Here is a 24,871-nt window from a genome sequence, read left to right on the forward strand (position 1 = left end):
AATATCTTTCAGAGGTCACTGATGAAAACCTAGGCTGGGTGGACTTGAGTTGTCAAAGTACATCCACAAAAAGGCTGATTTAAGTTTGGCAAAGGAGAGACATTGAGTTGGGGAAAGAAAGACATATAAAATAATGCCAGTGATTCTGGAAGGCCAGAAGGACATTCATTTTCCCAGAAACGAATGTGTTCTCTCCTAAATTCTTCACCAGAAAGAGAGGGGGCTTGGTTTGAATTTCCAGGGTATTGCTGATTTCTTAACTCCAAGTATGGTGCCTGGCACAGAATAAGTCATTCAATAGGCATTTATTGAATGCTGTGATTTGAAGGAAAAGAACATTGCTCCATCTCTCCTTTTCTCCCCCCACCCCTTTTCTCCATAAAGGTTGAAAAAAATGATGAGGACCAAAAGATTGAACAAGATGGCATCAAACCAGAAGATAAAGCTCATAAGGCCGCGACCAAAATTCAGGCTAGCTTCCGTGGACACATAACGAGGAAAAAGCTCAAAGGAGAGAAGAAGGGTGATGCCCCAGCCGCTGAGGCGGAGGCGAATGAGAAGGATGAAGCCCCCGTCGCCGATGGTGCGGAGAAGAAGGAGGGGGAAGGTTCCACTCCCGCTGACGCGGCCCCAGCCGCCGGCCCCAAGCCCGAAGAGACCGGCAAAGCCGGCGAAACTCCTTCCGAGGAGAAGAAGGGGGAGGGCGCCCCCGAGGCTGCCACAGAGCAGGCAGCGCCCCAGGCTCCTGCCCCCTCGGAGGAGAAGGCCGGCTCTGCTGAGACAGAAAGTGCCACTAAAGCTTCCACTGACAACTCGCCGTCCTCCAAGGCCGAAGACGCGCCAGCCAAGGAGGAGCCTAAACAAGCCGACGTGCCTGCTGCTGTCACTGCTGCTGCTGCCGCCACCACCCCTGCTGCAGAGGATGCTGCTGCCAAGGCAACAGCCCAGCCTCCATCGGAGACTGCGGAGAGCAGCCAAGCGGAGGAGAAGCTAGGTGAGCGACCTCCAGGGTCAGACGCCATGGGGGGCCAGGCCACCTGTACTTGGGGGCCTATGTGGAAGGCCAGGCCCCGTGTGCCTTCAAGGGAGAGGGGACATTTCTAGAAGGTGTATTCAGGAAATCAAGGGAAGCTGCGCTGAATTCCCCCAAAGTGGCAGGGCTGAGAGCTAACTCTGGCCACTACGTTCCCAAATATCTCCAAGCCTGAGAGAGAATTTGGGCAGGTTTGTGTAGCAGCCGGTACTAGACAGGTCTGACAATTACCTTGTTAAATGGATTGGCATAAAGAGTAAAACTAGGTAATCCTGGTTGAAAAAACATATTCTGTGTGCTGGATAGACTTAGTTTAAGAAGTAATTACTGAAGCTACATGTATTTTATGGATGGGAATTAGCTAATGTGATTATTTAGCTCTGGGAAGTGCCTGGTGTAAATGCAGCCAACTCCCTATTGATTCAGATGATGTAGTCTGTGAATTGCCAGCAGCTAAAACATACTCTCAGCCCACCTTTCCCTATCCCACAGTATGTTTCTGGGCATTCTCCCCCATCAATTGGTGAGCAGTGTGCGTATGTGTATGTACGCTCAGAGAATGTTAATTGTAACATTAATCGAGGTCAGACTAATTAGGAAAATAAGTCTGTTGATGTTGCCAAAAACAAAAGAAAAACCCCCAATATAGAGCATGCTGTGAAGTCAAACATAAATTATCATTTTATCATCAAAGACACTACTTTCTACCATACACATACATAATTGAGGGTTGACTGTGATTTTAGAAAGTTACTAGATTCTCTTTGGTTTGGAGCTCTAACCTGGAGTGTTTTCACTATTATTGCCCAAAGAGCCTGTGCAGAATTGGAATAGAGCATTCACAGTACAAGATAAATTTAAGGGAACGTCACCCCTCAGCACTAGATCTGTCCCTCCACCCCAGCCCATCCATAGTGGTGAAGGAGGCCAATGGCCTCCAAGGTCTTTCTCTAGCCTAGTGTGCCCCATGAATACCTTTCAGCCCCAAACATTAAAGATAAAGTTGCTTCTGTGCCAGTTGAAAAGGTTGGGTTTACTCCTTTAGAATTTAGTGATGTAACCCACTATGTGTCCAAGGACCCAAATTCGGACTGGACCACACTGTGCCCTTGGGAAAACACCTACTCCATGAGGGTGCTCTGGGAAATGCCTTGCTATCTGACCATTAGACTGAGAAAGTAATTATTGGAGATTTGCCACGATATCCATCTCTCCGCATTGGATACTGCAGAATGGTGGAAGATTATTCTAGATATTTTCTGGTCTACTTCTTTCATTTTACCCCCCAAATTCTGTGAGTAAACAGCCAGATTATATTAACTATTATTGTTATTAGCATTATCTAGCTTCAGATAAAACACACACCTCTTTCTACCAGTGGCTCATCTTAAATCTTTATTCTAACTATATACCTGCCCCAGGGGCCTGACCCTGAGGTTAAGAAGATGGGAATATTTCCCTGGAAAAGGTAAGGCATGTGATAAGAATGGTTTTGGTTTTAATTTACTCAGCAAAACAAACCTTGTTAACTACTCTTCTTTAGGTTTAAGTTCCAGCCTTAGATACAATGGCTAGAAATCACTTTGCATATGACCGACTACCTATTGGTAATTTTCATAAATCTTAGAAATTAATCATGATTTTAAATATAGAAAATATTTGACATTACTCAGATAATATTTTTAAACTGGGATTTCTGAAATTGTAAGTAGAGACAGAAAGATATAATGTGATTTTAGGTATATGCTCATGATTTGGATTAATAGAAAGGAAGACTGCTTGAATCAATGGAAAGTCTAAAAAATAATATATTTAAAGGAAATTCAGTTTTAGTATTTTTCAAGTTATGATAATTCAAATGAATCAATGAAATATTTTGTGTAGTACATGCTCAATAAATGTCAAGTGATGAATGAATGAAAATTGGACAGATTCAATGTATAGATAATAATTTGTTTACTCATTCGTATGTTCTTTGTGCAGCCTTGCTTACTCCATTCACTTATTTAATTAAAAATGTGTCTGGTCAGTAAAAGCAAATAGGGATCATGCTCTGTCCTAAATCTTACAATTTCTGACTAAAAAATGCCTCAGTTAGTCTGAGTTTAATATGTACATTGAAAGGTAACTGAAACGTATAAATGAAGTTCAACTTAAAGGTAATCACAAAGGGCAATTTATTTTACATTGTTTCTGAGCTTTGGGTAGGTACTATCCTCTTGGTTAGATCTTGAAATGCTGCCTATAGCTTCTTTCTGGACCAATGTATCTATTAGCCTTGCCTGCTGTAGGTGACAAGCACAAATATGATGAGTCTTATGGAATCACAGAAGCTACAGGTGACAAGGAGATCTATCACAGTATATCAAGCCCAAATTCCCATGGGCCCTGTACCACATTTTCGTCTATCTCGTATTGGATTTCATTCTAATCCAGGCTAAAAGAACAATATTCCCAGTTGAGCACTACTGTTTGGGAATGGATGGCTACCCTGGGTGGCTTTAGGATTCTGTGACTGCCTGGAGGGGTGTAGAGAGACAGTCTGATATGGTAGAGTAGGGTTGGGGGTGCAGAACAAGCCAAAAGAGAGATTCAAGACAAAAATTGCTGTCAGTAAGAGGGTCAGAATTTTGGACCACTCTGATCACTACTTTAATACAAACGGGAATTCTTTCTAAATTATAAATGTTTTCTTTATTTTATTTCCTTTACTATTAGTGGGTTTATTACAGGTGGATGCCACTTGCATTAGGACATTTGGAATTTTTTTTTTCATTTTTTTTTTAATCCTCCAACTATATCTTCCTGTCTCTGCTTTGCCACTCTGTTTGCACATCTCTGCATGTGTCTATGGCCAAAAAACGTCCATGCATTTCCGATGATGATTCCTTTATAGGAGGAGAAGTGTTTGTGGTATCTTTAGGGTACTGCCTCCTTTCAGCCATGAGGAGAGGACTTTCAAGCCTCTTTGAACGATAATGTCTTTGGTGTCTCCTGCTAGATAGTATCACTGTGCTCATTGGACTCACGGTGAAAGAATTCTCTGCTATGTCTCTTCTTCTCCATGATAACCCACTGACTTTCCCCAGTAGAGGACTCCAAAATTTCTGCTCTGGCTATATTCAGTGATGTCATATTACCAAGGGAACACATCCAGGAGGTTAGAAATCAGAGATGTTGACTGGGTAGCTGTCACAGGGTACTTGACTGGCACTAGTAGAAAGTGTAACTGGGTTATCCTAGATTTTCTGTATGTTGATTTTGGCTGCATTTTGTTTTCGTGGTCTCTTTACCCTTTTCTAACCGGGGCCATCAATAATGATCCAGGAAAGAGAGGAGTTCTATTCATCATTCCTCTGAATAGAAACTCAGTGTCTTTCTACCTCTCTTCCTTCTTTTTCTTCCTCCTTCTTCTTCCCTCCCTCCCTCTCTTCCTCTCTCCCTTTGTTCTTTCCTTTTTCCCTTTCATTTATATTATCTTTCTACCATGCTAGGCATTAGCGTCACAAAGATGAATTAGTTACGGTGGCTGATCTTAAGGAGTTCTGATTTGATAGTAGGCGTGGGATGAAATTCAGGGAGCGGTCTTGAAAACTATCACAGTAATAATCTCAACTCAGTTAAATTCTACAAAAAGATATGGAGTATCTTTATATGCCAATACACTGTGGGACAAAATATGGATGAGACAGTGCTTCGTGCAGTTTGCTACATGCTAAAAAGGTTTTATGTAATGTGTGCCTCTATAGCCAAATTATTAGCAGAAGAATAATGTAAATTTTATAGTTTCTGGAAAGATAATTTTGTGTTAAAAAATGAAATACCCAACCCACATTTTTGAAGTTGGAGAAATTCTTTACTTTCCCCAGAACAAAATGTTCCAAAGGCCCAAGATAACCATCCATAATATTCTTAGCTCTCCAGAGGATAGACCCACTTCCACCACACTCTGTGTTACATGTGAGATTAACCAAGAATATTTACACTTATTTGACACGGTGCCTCAGAAGCAGTTTTGATTTGATATGTGGTTTCAACCACTTCCCAAATTTATGCACAACTCATAAAGAGTGAAAATTTGGGTTCTGAAAGTCCACAAATGCTATCTATAAAACATGAGCACCCTGTCAGCTACTCAGTGGCATGCTGCTTAAATACTGTTGATTATTAAGCTTTTATAGAGCACTTTTATATTGCTCTAGTAATCATTTTTATTGGCTTTTCTTGAAAACACTCCAGTGGCATTTGATAATATTTTTCTTTCTGCTTTTACATTCTGAGAACAGGGGCAAAGTAAATGGATATTCTGTCCACAGACACAGTGAAAAAGTAGGGGTCAAACTGATAGACCCCCTAAATCCTCACCTTAATCTTGGCCTTGCAGTTCTTTACCTCTCTTTTAAGGTGCTATGTTTTATCTCAATTCCTGCGTTTCCTCTTTATCTTAGCAGTTGTGACAATTTCTGATTATTGTCAGGAAATACTAACCAGGTCCTAGGATATTCTGTGCCCTCCACGCCCAGTAAGATAATACCAAGGAAAGAATGCTGGAGACCAGGGGTATAGCCTCAATCATTTTACTAATGAGATGTGATATGAGGCAAGTCATTGCTTCTCTCTGGGCTTCAGTTGTCTCTTCATTAAGAGAAGGGGATAAGGTAGTTGGTTTTTAAGGTTTAAAATATATAGTTTCTACTGAGCCTGCACTCTAGAGCTCACGTGCCACAACTACTGAAGCCTGCGTGCCTAGAGCCCGTGCTCTGCAACAAGAGAAGCCACCGCACCGCAACGAATAATAGCCCCCACTTGCCGCAACCAGAGAAAGCCCGCGCGCAGCAACAAAGACCCAATGCAGCCAAAAATAAAAAATTTAAGAAATACATTTCAAAACAAAAATCAGCCAAATAAATAAATAAATAATAACATATATAGTTTCTATAATAGGTAGCACTTAATGAGCATTTATGAAGTGTCAGACCCTGTGCTAAGTGCTATGTGGGGATTATCCTATTTAATCATCAGAACCATTCTGTGGTGTAAGTGCTTCAATTTCCCCTTCCACTTTTACAGATGTGGAAACTGAGGTTAAGAGACATTGAGGCACCTCATCAGCATCAACAGCTGGCAAGTAGCTAAACCACGAGCTGAGCCCCAACAGCTTGATTGCCGAGGTCATACATTGAACCCTGACACCCAGGGAGAAATGAAGACAAGAGGAATGTCTAAGAACCCAGGCATCGTGTCCTAATCTAAGACCATCCCCCTCATTTGTATAATTGGATACTCCAGACTCTTGTCTGGGAATCACTAGTGATTGCATTTATAGGCAGGTATCAAGTAACTAACCACACTCCTTGGTCATAACTTTCTCACAGCTCCGTCACCCCAGAGTTATTGGGGATATTAAACTGGTTTTGAGTCTTGAGTTCTTAGTTTGAAAATCCTCCCAGTACTGTTTGATTGGGCCCCAGAGAGCTGTAAGATCAGTTAAAATTGATTGTTCTTAACAGGAGTACTGCTGACTCCATTAAATATGCCAGAGCTGAAATTTAGAAATTGAAATGTTCAGAATTCAATCAGATGAAAGCAATTTCAGGTATTCTAGACAATTTCTATCCTAAATTTATCAGACTTAATATCTTTCAAAATTCTTGTTTATATCTGTTACTCTCTTTTGGCAAGTACATTTCCAAAGGACCCCGATACCTTTATATTTATAACTAAAATAGTATAAAGAACTTAATAGGTAGAACAGATAGGAGAGCAATCACTGTCTCTTCAAACAAAAAATTTAAGCAGACAGAAGACAGGAAGAGATGTACTTTAGAGTCAAGAAACTCATATTGTGAGGCTTTCTATCCATTCTTTTATAGCTCATATTTAATAACCACTATCACCTTATAAAAAAAGCCAATAGACAAAAAAGCATGTAACTCCCCCAATTTTAAAGTGGTAAAACTACATTTGGAAGTGAAACTCAAACAATATTTCTTAAAATGTAGAATAGTTTTCAGACACTAATGCATGTTTATCAACTATTTTCTCCTCTTTTTTCTCTACGTATACACACGCACACATGCACATCTACCCAATTCTAAAAGGATTACAAGGAGGAAGAACCAAGAGTAGCAAGAGTTACATAGTCAGTCCATTTGGCTAAACATAGGGAGAGAGCAGAACACCCGATCTAATGGACTAGAAAGCACTGAGTGGTCGTTATTCTTATTTTGTCCTCACAATCATAGCTTCATTAAGTAAAGAATGGAAAGCTTTCTGTAACCAGGCATAAAAGGAAGGGAAGAAGGAAACCAATAATGCTGCTTAAAGCTGCAAGACTGGAGCCCTTGAAGATCTCCCAAGACTATATGGTTTACCGTATGCATAAAGAGGAGGGAAAGGTTTGAAAGGATGTGTAAGTTTTGCCAGCCCTCTTAGTCATGTTTTAATTTTGTGCCCTAAGAAAACGACTGAATCAGGTGCTGAACCGCAGACCAATTCATATCATCAAGAACATTTGAGTCACTGCTTTCTTCAAAAAGTCTTTAGCCGGTTGTTAATCTCACAACACTAAAGCTTGGCTCTCTAAGCAAATAATTTATTTTGAGACTTATTTAAAAGAATTGCCCATAAATTGTTTTCACAAGGATGATGAATAACATCATGTTTTTAATAGATCCAGTATCTTGTAGGAGGTATATAGAGCAAATGCTCTGTATTTTCAGCATAATAGACTAAAGACTGCCTAAAGTCAAGAGACCTAGATTCTTGTTCAGATTCTGCTGTTGATTTCAGGCCAGCTCTTTTGCCCTCTGAGCCTGGTTTCAACATCTTCAAAGTAAATGGGTTCAACTAAGTTTTCTCTGCTTTCTAGCTTCAAAAGGCAAGTGTGCAGTGGTAGACTAAAGAGGTATCTGGAAGAGTGGGCATATGGCCTCGTACTCAACCATTCTCACTTCCCTGTAGTACCTTATTTTCTAAACTATTAGATAGTGGGTTTAGGGGACAGGGCAGATAGTAGAAGAAGTCTGGATGGATGGGCGAAGATTTCAGGAAAAGACAGCACTAAGAAAGTTTATGGTTACACTGGAAGCCCAGGAGACTGCAAGGAAGTCTCAGTGGAATTTTCTAACCCACCTTACACTTGAGATTGAAAATAAAAAGTTGACAATGATGTTTTCGGATATGGTTAGACTTGCTTTTAACCTCCCTGAGATGGAAAACTACAGCTCAAGTGGCTATAATTTACTGTCAATAGTTTCACTTTCATCTTAGACTTAATTTATTTTTAGTTTATTTTTTAATACCCATCTTATTTCATTAAAGTAATTTTAACAGCTTCAAGGGTATATAAAGCCTTGGATTCTTGTGTAGAGCAATGGATGCATTTGATAGACAATTGTGGTTGAAAAGCTTTTCAAAGATTTTGTCAGTAGACCTTCATTAAAACATAAGAATGATAGGAATAGGCCTAATACGACTTTCCTCCAATTCTTTTATTTACTGTACAGTCATATAATTGGATCTTCAACCATCAGTGAAACTGGCTAACAGGCCCAAGTGTTTGGAATTGGGTTATTGTACATCCCAAGAAAAGATGCAGTAGATGATGCACAAGTTAGATATGCTTACTCAGCAATTCTCACACGTATGTTCACTTTTTGAATCACAAATTAGGAGACTGTGGAAGATAAAATATTTTAGTTCGATCATCTCACACCATTCTATTTGGAATGGAAACTGCAGTATCTTCAGGGGAAAAGAAAGTACCCTAGGAGGGCTATTTGCCTTTCCTTATGAATCATGTTCAATATTAATGTTCTTTCCTGGAGGCAAATATATGGTCAAGTAAGTCCTGAGGCTAATTTTTTGTTTTTATTTTTTTTCAGTATGAGTTGGTAGAATTTTTTGGATTTTAGAATAGAAACCAGAAGCGATTCACCTAAATGGTCCCTTTTGTGTGCCTCTCAGAGTGGAGATGAACAATTTTATAGCTCCACAAGAATATTCTCTTTGCCTTGGGGTATGAAAAAGTGAAGAATATAATTTAGATATGTTTTAGGACCATCTCCATGACTATAGCATAATTGTCTGCCAACTCACAAGCACATATGTACACATACAAACACACACACACACACACACACACACACAGATTCAATATGTAGGGAAAGGCCTCCCCAGGGGTTCAGGCCATTAGAGAAAATCTAGAAGAACAATGAACTACACATTTTTTCACTCTTCAGGCCAACAAGAAGTGGAAAATGGCTCCAGGCACATCTCTCTGTCTCTTAGAGGGAGTGTGGGGAGAGTAAAGCTCTTTTCTCTGCTGGTTGTGTTATTGAGATGTGTTTGTGAATCTACAATGAGATGGGGAGAGCTAAGCATTAGGAAAGGCTACCTATGATGAAATTTATAGTGTATGAAAATTAAAGTCCTGCTTAAGCTAATTAGGGAGAGAGAGTCCAGGAAGGCTTCTTGGTGTAAAGTTACTGCAGCTGAATCTTGAAGGACAAGATGTATGTAATAAAAAGGGATATCTTTTATTTTAAAAAACTTGAGAAAACGCCTTTCATTCAAATTAACACAAAAATACAGATAACTTACTTCATGTCATAATTCAGCAGTAGCTTTCGAAGATTAACCATCAGTGGAAAAAGTAGCTCCATCATATGTTTTGTTCATTGTTGAAACTCTTGCACCTATGACAATGGGAAATAGAAGGCAACCAGTAAGTATTTGCTGAATGAGTTAAGAATGAATGAACAGAGACTTCTCTGGTGGTCCAGTGGTTAAGACTTCGCCTTCCAGTGCAGGGGGTGAGGGTTCAATCCCTGGTCAGGGAGCTAAGATCCTACATGCCTCGCCACCAAAAAACAGAAGCAATATTGTAACAAATTCAATAAAGACTTTAAAAATAGTCCACATCAAAAAAAAATCATTAAAAAAAAAAATGAATGAACAATGTTATCACAGTAGAGAAAGTACTAAAATTGACCTAAAAGACTGGATTCTAACCTTAACTTAATTCTAACTTTAAGCACTCAAATTACTTTGAGTGTGAGTTTATCCTTTCATAAAACAAAAATGTTGCACAAAGGGTTTCCAAATCACTACCATTTCTAAGATAGCTCAACAATGCCCATTATGACACGTTCCCACTTATTTGCAGATTCTAAGTGACAAGGGGACGCAGACACTTGCTCAAACAGAAAGCTGTGCCGCTGTCCCCCTTTCTTGTATTTTGGAAGCTGAATACACAAGCTTCCCAGAAAGTTCTGTTGTTACTCAGGGGCATACATCATCCTCGAGGTAGCCAGAATTCACACCACTTAGGGCTTCAGAGACCAATGTGAGCATTTTGCATTATGTTCAGGAACATATTGAAAACTAGAGGAAACCAAAGCTGCTCCCTTCTGAAAGCAGGTGATTAATTTCATTCCAGCCCCATGAGTGACCTGTGTGACTCTTGCCAGTGTGTGACATGTACACCCAGGGAAGGAATGATCTGCCAGGTTCCTTGGCTCCTTTTCCTCATCTGACATGTTTAAGTAAGCTTTGCAAGGTGTTAAGAGTCTCCTGAACCTGCTGTTCCCCTGCTATAGGGTGAATTGTTAATATGTTCCCAAACTAACAGTGCTGGGACAGAGACCAGAAAATAGGCTTTCCCACTCCTGTTGCTGATTCTCCTTTTCCACAGTAGTGTAAACATAATTTGCATACAGCTTGTGAGCTGTTCAGACTGCAGACCACAGGGGACATTGGACTGGGAGGCTGAATAGATTCCCCCTGCCACATGTAAACAGTAACTTGCAGCAACTCTCATGTATTTGATAAAAAGACAGAAAGGACTCCTCTTTGTGAAACTACTCTAGTTCAATTTAAAGGGCTAAGAAAAGCCAGGTTTAGCAATGTGATTACAACATTCTCCCCAGTGCTATAATCAGATCCTGTGAGAAAGAAAAGCAGTTATGAAAGATGTTGGTCTCCCTCCTTCCTTCTCCTTCAATACAGGTGGCTTAACTCTAGTAGGTGGAGAAGAGAACCTGGCTTCTATTGGAAGATACAAGCTGGTTTCCTTTTTCTAGCTTGTTTTTAAAAAAGGAAAAACAGAGGGTAAAAAAATGAAGCAAAACCTTGTCACTTTCTGATTGGCTATTTATGTATGCTTTTTACCCCAGCAGAAAAGTAGACATTTAAGATGTACCATTGTATTTGTAGTACATGGAGAGTGGTCTGGATACAAGGCTGCTGTAGTTGTCAAATTATGTAACGCCTGGGAGGAGGAACCCTTCTCTGTTTTCCTAACATCCTGATAGAGCAGGGTTTTGTAAGAGTACCATACAATAAGTGAAGAAATTGTTTTGCATGTTCAAGATTAATCTGGAATTCTGGTTACATGTTTATCACATTAGGAGTCTCCACCAAAAGGTTAGTTTGAAATATGAGTTAGAATGAGCATTTATCATACTTTCAGATACTACTGAATAATATTTCTCTTTCCCACTTCTCTCCCTATATTTCTTTTAGTCACTGTCTGGCCATCTGCCCTGAGGTACATGATGATTGTGACTATACATGGGTATATGTTGCAATGTAAAAAAAAAAAAAAAAAAACCCAAAACATAAAAATTATTCATGATTGATGGTTTTATTAGATATCTGCAGTAATGTGTTGGTAAACTGGCTCTCAAAACAAAACAACAAACAAACAAAAAACCCCAAACTCAAAAAGCCCTGATCTGTAGTGTTTGTTGCAAATACTCCCATTGTGGCTGATTTCAGGCTACCCATGTGTTGCCACTGAACACACAGTTGGGAAGCGAGGCTGACAACTTGATCTCAGTAGCCAGTGGGAGCCAGCTCCATCGTATCCCAGATCAATATATTTTAATATTTTAATAAACTTTACTTTTGGTAACTAAAATACTGGAACAATAATTATCAGTTCCCAAACAATGTATTAGTATGGAAACACACAAATATCAATTTATAACATTCACATACTTACATACGTATGTATGTGAGGCCTTGAGAACTAGTTTTAACATTTGCAGTGAATTCTGTTGTGCATTGTACCCTTATTATAAAGGTTAAGAAAAAGGGTAAAGTTTAGAATTGCAATAATTACTACTGAAGGGATGGATGGATATATGTCCTCAAAAATGATCTGAGCTACATATTTTTAATGAACTGAAAGGTCTTTTATCTTTTCAGAGATGAATTCAGCATTTGGATTGAATTGTGACCATGGCTGACTTTTCTAATTTCTAGTGCAGAGGAAGGGTTGCCTCTTTCCTTTCCTCCTAGTAATTTTTAGTGCAGAGGATGCTTTTAATTCTAGGCCGAGCATTGTGAAACAATGAATTCACAGACGGTAGGATCAGATTAGGGGCTAATTTTTGAAGAGTGAAGCTTTCAAAATGTTTGGCCTGGGCATCATTTGTTCAGATAAGTTTCAAATATATATACTAATTCCCCAAACAGAGCTGATCTGGTTGAGAATGGTAGAGGGAAATGGCGATGGCTGGAGAGGCCCAGAGCTCCTTTTACTCTGCTTCTCTCCCTCCCGTCTAAATGGACCTTCTCTGGGCTCTGAAGTATAGTTTGAAAAATATAAATTTAAGGAATTTCTCTGGTACTGACTTTCTGCACATGGCCAGCAAAATGGTGAAGTCAGATCTGAACCTGTCAGTCTCACTGTAGTGGTCTTCAAAATGAGTATGAATAGCTGCAGCCACACTGATTAAGTAGTAGGTTATGTATATTATTTAGAAGGTGAAGAGAACTACCCCCTGCACCCCATATTATAGTGCAACTGTTTAGTCATAGATAGGATTGGTCTGAGTAACCTCCAGGCACGGTGTTAGGTACATTAAACTATGTTCTATTTTATTTTGGGTCCAAATAGTATTAAAGCCATGCAAATTTATTTTATTAATAAGAAGCCCAAGTTTTATTTTCTAAAACCTTGTTTTAAAATTCTAAATCAGTGAATTTTGAATCATTTTCCTTGGAGCCCTGAAGTTCCAGGGAGTAGAACCTCAGAAGTGGTTTCTGGGAATTAAGTTGTTTCACAGAGGCCAGGTTGGTGGGCATCGGGGTCCTCTACCATCCCACAATCCCCTATTCCTCCACTGACTATTTCTGGATCTTAGTAAAACTTTGGCATTTTTACTAATAATAATTGAAAATTACTGTTGTAAACTTAAGGCCATTTCAAAAGTCTTTGAGTTTTGGCATGATTAAAAGTCAACTGAATGTAATTCGGAACCCATAGTTTAATTCAGGCATCACTCTATACTCAGCTTCAATTGTTTGTTTTACAAACAGATGATCTTCCCAGATACAGAACTTGTTCAAATTCTAATTGTTCAAATTCAAATAGGAATTGTTCGGATTGTTCAAATTCTATAAGAATTTGTTTCTTATTCACATTGTTAAAAAATGGAAGTTGGATGACTCACCCAGGGTTACTTACCAAGGCTAAATAAAATGACTACATCCATAGCTTCTGAGTCTTTAACAAAAGGAAACATACTAATAATGCAACAATATTTTTTAGTTCTACTCCAACTTGCAACATAATTTTATAAACAAAACATTCTCTCTGATGAGATACCACTTAAGGAACTCCATCTATGTAATTTTGAAATATCCACAAAAATAAGATTTCTAGAAAGCTAAAGCCCAAAATCTGTCTCAAGGGTTCTAAAAAACCTGTCACCTTTCTTTCTTTTGCTCCTCAAGCCCAATGAATAATAGATGTCTGTGCCTCTGTCTAAAAGGATGCCGAAAATGAAAAACCCACGTGCAGCAGAGTCAGTTCTTATTTAACTCTGCAGATTAGCACCCTAAATGTCACTTGAATGATTAACATCATGTTGTGAAACAGCCCAGCTGGGTAAAAAGGAATAGATCCAATAATGACAAGATAATCTTAGGCTTAGGGTTAGAGGGGTTTTGACTTGTAATTTCTAACAGACAACCTGAAGACCACTCATACAAAGCTACAAACTTACACCTATCCATACAAATACCCTACACAATGCCTTCCACTGTTTACCTTCGGAATGAAATCTAAACTATAACCATGACCTACAAGGCCCCATATGATCTGACTTCTGCTTCTCTCTCTGATCATATGTCCTACTCTGCCCTTCCTCACTCTTCTCCAGCCATCCCACATTTCTTAGTGTCTCTTGAACACACTCAGCTTGTTCCTACTGAGGACCATTGCATTTGCTTTCTCCCTCAATCTTCTCATAGCTACTTCTGAGACCCGAGGTCTCCATTTGGATACCACTTGCTCAGAGAAGACTTCCCTGACCGTTTGACAAGAACAGCACCACACCTGCCAGCCCCATCAATTCTACCCAATTTGTGTTCTCACTATCACTCTCAGTGTCTAAAATGACTGTTTATATCTACCTAAAATGACTTATCTGTCTCTCACTAGACTTTCTGTTCCCTGAAGGCAGGGATGTGGCATCCTTCAGCACAGCATCCCCAGTGCTCAGAATGGACCCCAGAATGTAGATAGCCCTCAATGGACGTCATTGATTGACTAATAATATGAATTTCACCTATGGAGAGATTTTTCTTCATAAGCAACTTGAGAAAGGAAAAACATCATTTTATTTTTCAAATGTGAAGACCTGCAAAAAAAGCTAAGAATATTTTAGGCAAAGGTCCAACTTTATTGCTGACAGCCAAACTCTCATAGACTTTATAAATCAGGATCCTCTTTTCCATGACTTGTCATCCAGGCAGCAGACACTCTGCACCTGGAGGAGGGTGTTTGGCTCAGAAGGGAAATTGGTCTGAGTGTGAAAAGAAGTTGGGACCCCTAGGAAGAACCAGGTGAGGTGTGGTGGGGACGCTGCCCTGAAGAAAGAGGAAAGAGGAAGTAGAAGGGAGCAAGAATGGGGTAGAAAATGGCAGAGAAAAAAGGGAGAAGAAAAGTCCAGCAGTGGAAATATCAGAGGGGACAGAAAGAAGAGAAGATGAAAGGAGAAAGGGGAGAAAGCAGGACTGGAGGGGCAGTGATGGGCAGAGCAGAGGAGAGGCATGAGAGCTGTGGGTGCCCTCTAACTCTGCTGCCAGCACACCCTCTGGAGTGGGCGGGACACATTTACCTTCCCCTCTGGTAAGAGGATATGGTTTGGAAGGTGTCTTTCCTGTCTAGCACTCTCTATTCTCCACTGCACAAATAGCAGGCCCTAAAGGGCTCTCTGGCAAATGGATTTTCTGTCTCGGAGCAGATCTTAGTGGCAGATGGGGCTCGGCTCCCCAAGGACAGACCCGTCCCCACTCCCCACCCCCAAGGCTCACTATTGTTCCAGCCCTTCTGCAGCATCAGTCCGCAGCCAGCGCAGCTTCAGCAGCCAGTGCAGCCTCAGCAAAGCGAGAGACGCTGCCTCTGCCTGCTTCCAGGCAGGAAAAGAAAAGAGGAGGTGAGCTTTACTGCCCCCACAAGTTTAGATGGAGCTCTGTTTTCATCCTAATACATTATGGACTCCAAGGCACGTATCAGAAACATTTTTTACTTAGAATGCCTCACAGGGAAACAGTTTTGGAACTGTATTATCCTGGGTTCTCACTGTGTGGCTTTCATGATTTGTTTAATCCCCAACCACTTTATTTATAAGATGGAGATAATGACACCACCCTCAAACAGATGCTGTGAGGATTTAATAATTTTACATATTTAAAGAACCTGGTACACGGTAGGTCTTCAAAGAACATTGCTTTGCTTTACCTTTTTTTCTGATAATCTGAAATAAGGCATTCTCATACTCCCCTCTCCCCATATGGAAATCCTCTGGACAAACTGGAGAGGGTGAAAGCAAGGATCTTCTATCATCCTTTCATATGTAAATTTATTAGTAGAAGAGATTCTTTTATTCAGTAAATAAATAACCACTTTTTTTTTTTTTTGGTGACCCAAAGTGAAATATCTCAAAGAGTATAAAGTACTACAAAAGAACAATGCATTACTTAATGGATACTGCAACAGTAGACAGAGAATTGCAACAGCCGTGGCTTTAGCCAGCTCTCTTCCTGGAAGACTGCAGTGCAAGGGAAAGCTCACAGGTGCTAGAATTGGACCTACCTATGTTTGAATCAAAACCCTGGTCTCTAATCAGCTTTATGCCACTAGCTCAACATCAGATTTGTCACCTGTGAAATAATATAATATCTTCATTGCTGAACTTGGTAGTTGCTAGTACTAAATAGATCACATGTAAGGTGCCTACTATGGTATTTTATTGAACACATAGTAAGTGTCTGATAGAAAGTCACCATTGCTTCTGTTTTCTTTCAATTGAAGCTACTGGGAAACTTTTTTTTTTTTTTTCCCCTTGGTACTACTTCTAGTTTTATAAAGGAAATTAATGAGCAAATAGGACGTGTTTTATGGCCAAAAGGAGAGACATAATGATTTGCAGCCTCTTCTGGGAGTCAGAGACTATTCTATTTGGCCTACCTTGTAGCTCAGCAAGATTACCAAGTCCTTACATTATCAGTAATGATTGAGCTTGGAAGCCAGCCAAGGCCACCAGGTAGTGATGTTAGGACTAATTTAGGCTCCATGTAATTGGTCCCTGGGAAACTGCGATCTAGGGATTCAACAGAAAATGTTGGGGTCCCTTAAGGGAAATAACTAATAAACTCTTTCTAGGTAGATACCAACTATAAACTGTCACATCTTGGATTTCAATCTTACAGACTTACACCTAAAAGGAAACTTAGAAATCTCCTAGACCTGGGAACTGGGTGGACTTCAGAAGGGTCCTTTAATCCCCTGAAATTATTTGCAAAATGTTATACTGGGTGTGAATATGGGTGATATTCTGGCGTCCTTGTCTTTTGTCAGATATTCAACTGGGACCATGAGACAAAAAGATTAAGATCCACTGTACTCAGACACCCTCCAGGAGATGTTGTATTGTGGTGTGTTTTAATGAAAGATGAAACATGCTCTGGGATCTAGCTTGCATGGTCTGTCCATGGTCACACACTGAGTTCGGATCAGAATAGAAGAGATAAACCCAGAAGTCGCAAAGACTGTATTTATTTATTAATATGCATAATTTCCATACTGCACTAGGCACTATGGGGGATATCGATGCATAAAAGTGAATATCTGTTATCATGGAAGTTACAATCTGGTTGAGAAAGAAAAGTAAGGGTCATAAAAGCAAAAAAAAAAAAAAATCCAGGACCAGTCAAGAGCAATGTAAGGAAGTGCCAGTTTGCAGGCTGCGGTCTGTAATTGCAAAGAAGGAATTCTGAGGTTGGGATGATGGGTAGGGTCCTAAGGAAATAAATGAACATTTCTATGGTGGATTGGTGAAGATTCTGGCCCAGTAGCTCGTGTCAGTGTGGGAGGATGGAATATGCTGAACCTACTTATTAGAAGCCTTAAAGTGGTCAGAGGACTTCACCCTCAGTGTAGTACTTAATAGAGGGTGAATAGAGGGTGGTTGAAGTTTTTACTTTATTGTATTATTTTTGCTCCAAGAATGACTCCGATGTTTCTACAAGTTCTACACATAGCACAATCTGCACGTACTAATAATTTTAGCTTATTCGTTGAAGGAGCTTCAATGAACAGTTTTAGACTGAGCTTTCAATCGTTTTGGAAAGACTGAAAAATAAAAAATAATTTCAGGACAGCTTAAAAATAGAATCCAGTCACAATAGGCGGTTCCAACCCTATTGCATCGCTCTGTCACTTGCCCGCAGCCCTTTCTTCCTGGAGAGTGATTCCGGACTTTGCCTTCCACCCAGGCTCCCAGGCTGGGAACGGAATTACGCTGGTGCCCTCTTCTGGGGGGACATGGGAAGTTCAGCAGGAAACAATGGTGTCCTGGTCTTTGCACTGTAGGGGCTGAGTCGGTGATTCTGGGCCCACAGCAGCCTCCAGGCTGGATTCATTTAGTGCTATTTACAGACTTCCCAGTCAGGTATGCTCTGGCATCATGCCCAAATTCATTAACCAGGAGTAATCAGATTTTTACTTTAAGGAAATTGTCAGCTAGTTTTTTAAAATAGTCCAAGAAAACTGTCCCCTTTTACCCCGGCAGTTTGAGAGCTGGACCCTCCTTTCACTGAACACAATACCATGACTCATGGTGGGTGGTGGCCATCTTGCTACCAAACAATACCTCTTGAGAGGCCAGGGAGAGACTCTGAGGCCATTTTTTTTTATCCTGTTCAATTATTGTTTTCTTTTAATGGCGGGGAAAGCACATTGAAATTCATCGCTGATTTCCTGGCTCAGATCATCAGAATTAATGGCATGGTGTTAAATTAGATTTAGAGTGTCTACTCTGGTGTTCCTGTAGCACCCTGCTCAGCTGATTTTTTGCTAGAGGTGAAAAAAATTCAGTTGTAATTATAATTAGGAAAGGGGTAGGGGAGTGCTGAGAAGGAACCCAAAAGAGAGAAGAGTTGTGAATTCTCACGTGTGCAAATTGGAGGTGAACTTCTAAAATAAAATGATGGGCATGGGGGAGGAGAGGATAGATTGAAACGATCATTTCCGATACTCCACTTTTATTTTATTTTATTTTTTTAGGATCAATAGCCTGGACATGGAGGTCTGCCTCTGGTTTCCATAACAACCTGGCTTATTGAAAGACTGCAGGCTCCGCAAATCCCCAATTATCAGCCTTGCAGGGCTTATTAATGGAGCTGAGGATCCCAGTGAGGCAGGCAGCTTATTGCTGCCACGTGCCTGGCGGGCTGGCGGGAGGGTGGAGGAGATGGGAAGGGGAGAGGTATGATGAGACAGCAGCTATTTGTCCCCCTGTCACTTAGGGGGCTGCAGCCGTACAGCAGGCTGTGTGAGTGGCTCTTGAAGCCTTGAGTGGCAGCGGATGCTGTTGCAGAAATCGGAGTGAAGATTGTTTTCTCCAGCCCCACCCCAAAAGCCATCCATCTGGAATAAATCCATATGAATATATCACATGCCCCGTATGCTTATTGAGCTCCTATAATTAATTGAGGCTTCCTCACAAAGACCGTGGTGACTCTATATTACTAATATTAACTCAAGCCTTAATTAACATGTGAAGCCAACCTAATGCATATTAGATAGCTTTGAATTACTCAGCCTTTGGTTTGGTGTTCGCTTATTAAGTCTTCACTATAGAGTAACTGCAATAGCAACAGTAATACTGACGATGATAACAATATAAATAACACTTACTTGGCTTGTGCCGGGCTCTCTGCTAAATGCTCTACATGGAGTCTCTTGTTTAAGCCCCATAATGACCCTATGATGAGTGGTATCATTGTCCCTTTTACAGAAGTCAGAGAACTTAAAGGACTTAGGTCACATGGCTAGTGAGTGTGAATACATCAGGGTCTCATTTCTGCTCCCTGCATATAATTATTTTTATTCTCCCCTTTTATTTAATTTGGTGTCCTCAAGACAGAAAAGGAGCAGCACGTTTACAGTAAATTCTGTGTTCTCCAGTGTGATTGGGGAATGGGACATTCTGGCTAATCAAATGTTTTGATTAATAATTGCCATCATATCTTTATTGAATTTCCAATTGGGAAAGGTTTGGGATATAATAAAATATATACAACATTAGAAGTATAGTAATCATAGTCATAAAATGCTTCAGGACCATCATACAAATGTCAATTTTTATTGTGATGCAGAAGTGTTAGCTGATAAAGATGTCTGTTTGACAGCATGACAGATGAACTATTTTTGTGACATAGAGATATCAATGCCTTAGCACTTTGAACTTTATATACTTCAAAGTACCGTATGTAAACCACCACTGAAGCTCCATGTGATCAGAAAAAAATCTTTTGGGGTCTTTCAGAGTTAAAGAATATTTGTGCTTGGAAAACCTCAAACTCATTAAACACTGTGGATCCCTAGACTAAGTTTTTATTAAACCAGAACCTTACGCTGTGTGGAAAATGAAATATGACACTCCCTTGAGGTGGTTCAATCCAAATCTGCCATAGAGCATTGTGAGAGTGGATCAAGGCTGGCAGAATTTTCATTATAGTTGTTCAAACAATTTTTTTATGCTTTTAGTCTCCAGAATCAGTAATAGAACTTGTTCACAAGGACCATATCTTATTAAGGATTAAGAGAAGTGATGATAAGGACTGTTCAAGTTAATACTTACTGAACACATTGACTAAGCATTTTATATGTATCATACTTTACAACAATCCTATGAGGTAGGTACTATCCCCATTCAGTAGTTGAAGAAATCAAGGTACAGAGGGGTTATATAACATCCTCAAAGTATCACATTTGGGAAGTGGTGGGTTCTCAATTCAAACTCAGGCTGTCAAGCTCCTGACTCTGTATTCATCAGAGTTGTCTACATTCAGTGGCTCAAATTTGTTTCTTCCCAGCCTTGAATCCATGACAATCTCACCTACCTTCTCACCCTCCAATGAAACTTTTGCCAAAGTCACAGATGACTTCCTCATTGCTAAAATCCAGTGGTCCATTCCATGGCTCGTCTTCTTTGGCCTACCAATAGCATTTCATAGTTGATCACTTTCTACTCTTTGAAGTACTTTAGTTGCTGTTCTTCCAGCATATTACCTATTCCTGATTTTTTTCTGCTAACACATTGGCTATTCCTTTTCAGTTTCTCTTGTCCTTGCTTCTTCATCTCCTGGTTTCTAATTGTTGGAGTCTCTCACAGCTCAGTCTTGGACCTCCTCTTCTCCATCTACTTTTACTCTTTTGGTGATTGCTCCCAGTTCATGGCTTCAAATATTGCCTACAACCTGATAAATCCCAATGATCCCTCAGTAGCCCAGACCTCTCTCCCCTCTCCAGACCACCGCTTACTCAATTGTATTTCGAATAGACACCACAAACTAAACATTTTGAAAACCAAACTCCTATCTTTTCTCCCTGAACCTGCTCCTTCTCGAATCTCCCCACCTCAAGAAATGGCAAGCTCACCTTTTCCTGAACCCCAGGCCACGTATCTTGGAATTAGCCCCAACTCTTTTGTCTTTTCCAATATTAAATCTGTCAGCAAATCTTGTTGGCTCCACGTTCAAAATATATCTAGAATCTGAGCACAATTTCACTTTCTCTTGCATCCATCTCATTTCAATAAAAGCCAAGGTCTTAACATGACCTCAGAGCCCTCCATGATTAACGTCCCACGGAGGTCACCACTTGAAGTCCAGTTTCTCCGCGCCCCTCTCTTGCTCCCTTCCAGCAACATAATGCCTGTGCTACAGCCCCGGCAAACCACATGTGCTCACATCCAGGGCATTTGAACTACTGGTCCCTCTGTCTAGAAACCCCCCCACCCCGCCAACTTTGAGATCCTCATAGATTCCACTCTCTAACCTTCTTCAGCTTCTGTTCACATGTCACCGTCTCAACGAGACTTTCCCTCTGACGGAGATTGTCACACCACCCTCATTCCATCACTCTCTATTCTCCTTCCCCACAGTATGTTTTTTATAGCTCTTACCACCACCTGACATGCTATATATTTTACCTGTTAATCTATAGAATAGTACAAGCTCCACAAACAGGGCATTTTTTGCTTTATTATTATTTTGTACACTGCTATACCCCAGCAACTAGAATAGGAACAGAATGCTCAGTAGAAGTGTGAGGAGGAAGGTGCCTCCTTAGTCAAACAGAGTAGCTGAGTCAGTGCTGACGGTCAGTGCATAGGTGGCAAAGGTGACCCAAAGTCCCTCTCACACTCAGTTGGTTTACTCCTTATCACCACTGAAGGAACTTCTCCTCTGCCTCCTGGACAGACATTCCTCCATCTTCCTCTTTGCTTGCAAGTTCCTTGGAGACTCCTATATTCTTACATGTAATACCATCCCTCCTAGGGACTGGAAGATGTTGGCAGCTGGACAGTGACTATAACCGAGCTGTCAGTGGCACCAGAGGACCAGATCTGTGTCCCAGTCTCACTGCTTTATAGTCACTCCCTACATGGAACACAATCATAGGGAAGAAAGTGGTTTCATCTCCCCATGCAAAGTATCCATCTCTAAAAGAGGACCATTTTAGCAATTCCAGACCACTGGGAGTTCTGCCCTGACTGAAAATAGATGACATAAACACATCTTTGCTTAGGAGGGAGCTGCCTTTCTCTCAGGTTAAGTCATCAAATCAAAGTCATGGAAGCTTTAATGTCTAATAAGGAGTCTCTGCTGGATTAAAATGTTCCACTTATTACAAATGATAGTTAACTCAGTATTTACTTATTAGTAGCCCTTTTTGAGTATGTTGAATTTGCCTACATGTTGCTTATAGCTAAATATGGTTGGAACATTTTTTCATACAGGAGCATTTCTTCAGAGGAGACACTGCATAAAAATGTACAGAATGTATACACACACACACACACACACACACACACACATCTCTTGGTTTTGATCAGTCAGAGTCCAAGGGTTAAGTCTCACACCATCTATTAGCTTTGCACCATTTAGGAAACAGTTTTGTGACCCTGATAACACCAATAAAATTAGCAGGTCTTCTGTTAGACTCTAACTGTGATGGGTAAGATTGCCTGAGTAAAGGCAAAACACTGTGAGACAGACAGTAAATGTAGTCTGTATAGCTGTAGACAAACTTTGGTGAGAAAGGGTTGCTCTGCATCACCAAAGGGTCTGGGGGTCCCTGGGGGGGGTTGTATGTGGTGGTAGTTGGTCAAGGAAGTGGAATGGAGAGATGGGGTTGGGGGGTGGGAATGGGTACAAAATTAGGTGGTGAGAGGGGTGGAGGGGAGGGGTGCCAGTGCTACCTGAAAATCTCCATCCAAAAAGAATGTGTGGTGGGAAGGGACCAGAGTTACAGCAAGCAACTGTAACACTTGAAAATCTATGGATTGGAAGCCTCTGAGGATAGGCATCTGTCTATGAAGAAGAGAACAAAATACATTTATATGACAGAAGATTTGGCCCTAAACTGGTATCTCTTCATTTCCCTCAACAATCCCACCACCAACCTCCTTTATTTAAACAGCATCCTAACCCTTTCCTAAGACAAAGGAAAATGGGAGCAGCAGGAAGGGTGGACACTTCATGTACAGAGCTGTGCGTATTCTTTATCTCTAAGTGCTTGTAAAGGTGACAACCATTCTTGGGGACAGGAACTTCCCCCTTCCAAGGCTGCCTCAGGCAATTGTTGACCATGTCTGTTTACTGTCAAAAGCTTTGGTTTACTGAGGAGGTTGATGGGAATGTAATCATTGCAACTCAGCTCTTCATCTTTAGCAACCTGTGTCCTGACACCTGCTGGGGATGGCACATTTGTATCTTGTCACCACTTGTGGAATGTGCGTGAGGGGTAATGCCCCCATTTCACAGAGAGTTGTGTTTCCTCTTGCTCTCTCCCCTATTACTCTAACACTCTCTCGCCATTATCCCAACCTTCCTTCCTCTCCCCGCTGCCACCAAGCTCCCAACAGGATCTCCTGAGAGTCGTTACTCCTCAGCCCATCAGTCAAAGTTGTGGGTTTCCATGGTTACCAGGCAGCTGGTGTCTAGACACTCTGAGAGATGCCTTGCGATTGATCTGTGGATCTAGCTTCTATCACACACACCCTTCCCCTCCCACCTCCTCTTTCCTCCCATTTCCTCTTTATTTACAGCAGGCGGTAATGCCAACACAGGATGGAATTTCCTTTTGACAGGCCATTAAAGGAAGGAGGGGAAGAGAGAGAGGGTGAAAAACTCAAACTTGCTGTCTCGTCATATCAGGGAAGTGAGAAAACAACTGAAATGACAGACCCGATGCGGCTCGCTCTTTCTTCCTCAGGAAAGATTTTATTTAATTAAAATATGTTAAATTAGCAAAGAGTGCCACTAGTCCATTGGGAGCCATCAGCAGCTTTAAGAGCCAGTAAAACCTTTCAGGATAGGGCTTCGGCTGATGACACTGGACTGAGGTAGAATCTTTTCACTGTCTCTGGGCAATCAATGTAATTTCTCTTTCTATGCTCAGGGGAATCACACATTCGTTAAGTATGACAAGAGGGAGAACTCTGGAGGGGGATACAGGCAATTACAAGGAAAGACCTGAACACTGACACCTCAAATCTGGAAAAGTTATGTTTAATCTCTCCCCTGTTTCTCCCAAGAAAGAGAAAAGCAGCTCCTAACAGCCAGGATCTGGCCTGGCACCCACAGGTGGGCCTTAGTCTTCTCCTATTAACATGCACAATTTCAGAGAACACAACACTGGACTTTGTGTGATGGTTCCAGACAAAGCAAGACTCCTGTAATCACGTCTGAACACGGACTAAGTATGGACATTGTCTAAACCATAAAATGGCCAGATATTTCCCTAGCCTGGCTGTGTGAATGATAATGCTTACCTCATTCTTCCTTCCTTCTAGATAATATTTATTAAGATGACCAATCATAAGGACTTCCCTGGTGGCACAGTGGTTAAGACTCCACCTACCAATGCAAGGGACACGGGTTCGATCCCTGGTCTGGGAAGATCTCACATGCCGCGGAGCAACTAAGCCCGTGTGCCACAACTACTGAAGCCCATATGCCTAGAGCCTGTACTCCGCAACAAGAGAAGCTACCGCAGTGAGGAAGGCCGTGCACCACAATGAAGAGTAGCCCCCACTCTCCACAACTAGAGAAAGCCTGAACACAACAACAAGACCCAACACAGCCAAAAATAAATAAATTAAAAAATAAATTTTAAAAAAGTGATGCCAAAAAAAAAAAGATGCCCAATCATAAAATGACACCTATTTTGTGATAGCATCCAATAAAGAGCAAAGCTCTGCTTCCTTGAATCTACCTCCAAATCCTGTAGCACAAGCTCAGATAAGT

At 40.8% G+C, this 24,871-nt stretch overlaps 1 protein-coding gene across 2 annotated transcripts in view; it reads left to right on the plus strand.

Annotated features, from left to right (window-relative positions):
* Positions 1-24,871, plus strand: part of GAP43 (growth associated protein 43) — a 93,325-nt gene that overhangs the window by 50,948 nt on the left and 17,506 nt on the right. For both annotated transcript variants that reach the window (XM_081234280.1, XM_081234281.1), the window contains one exon: positions 385-994. In XM_081234280.1, coding sequence (XP_081090406.1) covers positions 385-994 — 610 coding nt within the window. The remainder of the gene's footprint in view (positions 1-384; positions 995-24,871) is intronic.

This window comes from Mesoplodon bidens, assembly GCF_964165515.1.
Source record: "Mesoplodon bidens genome assembly, chromosome: 5".
Lineage (NCBI taxonomy): Eukaryota > Metazoa > Chordata > Mammalia > Artiodactyla > Ziphiidae > Mesoplodon > Mesoplodon bidens.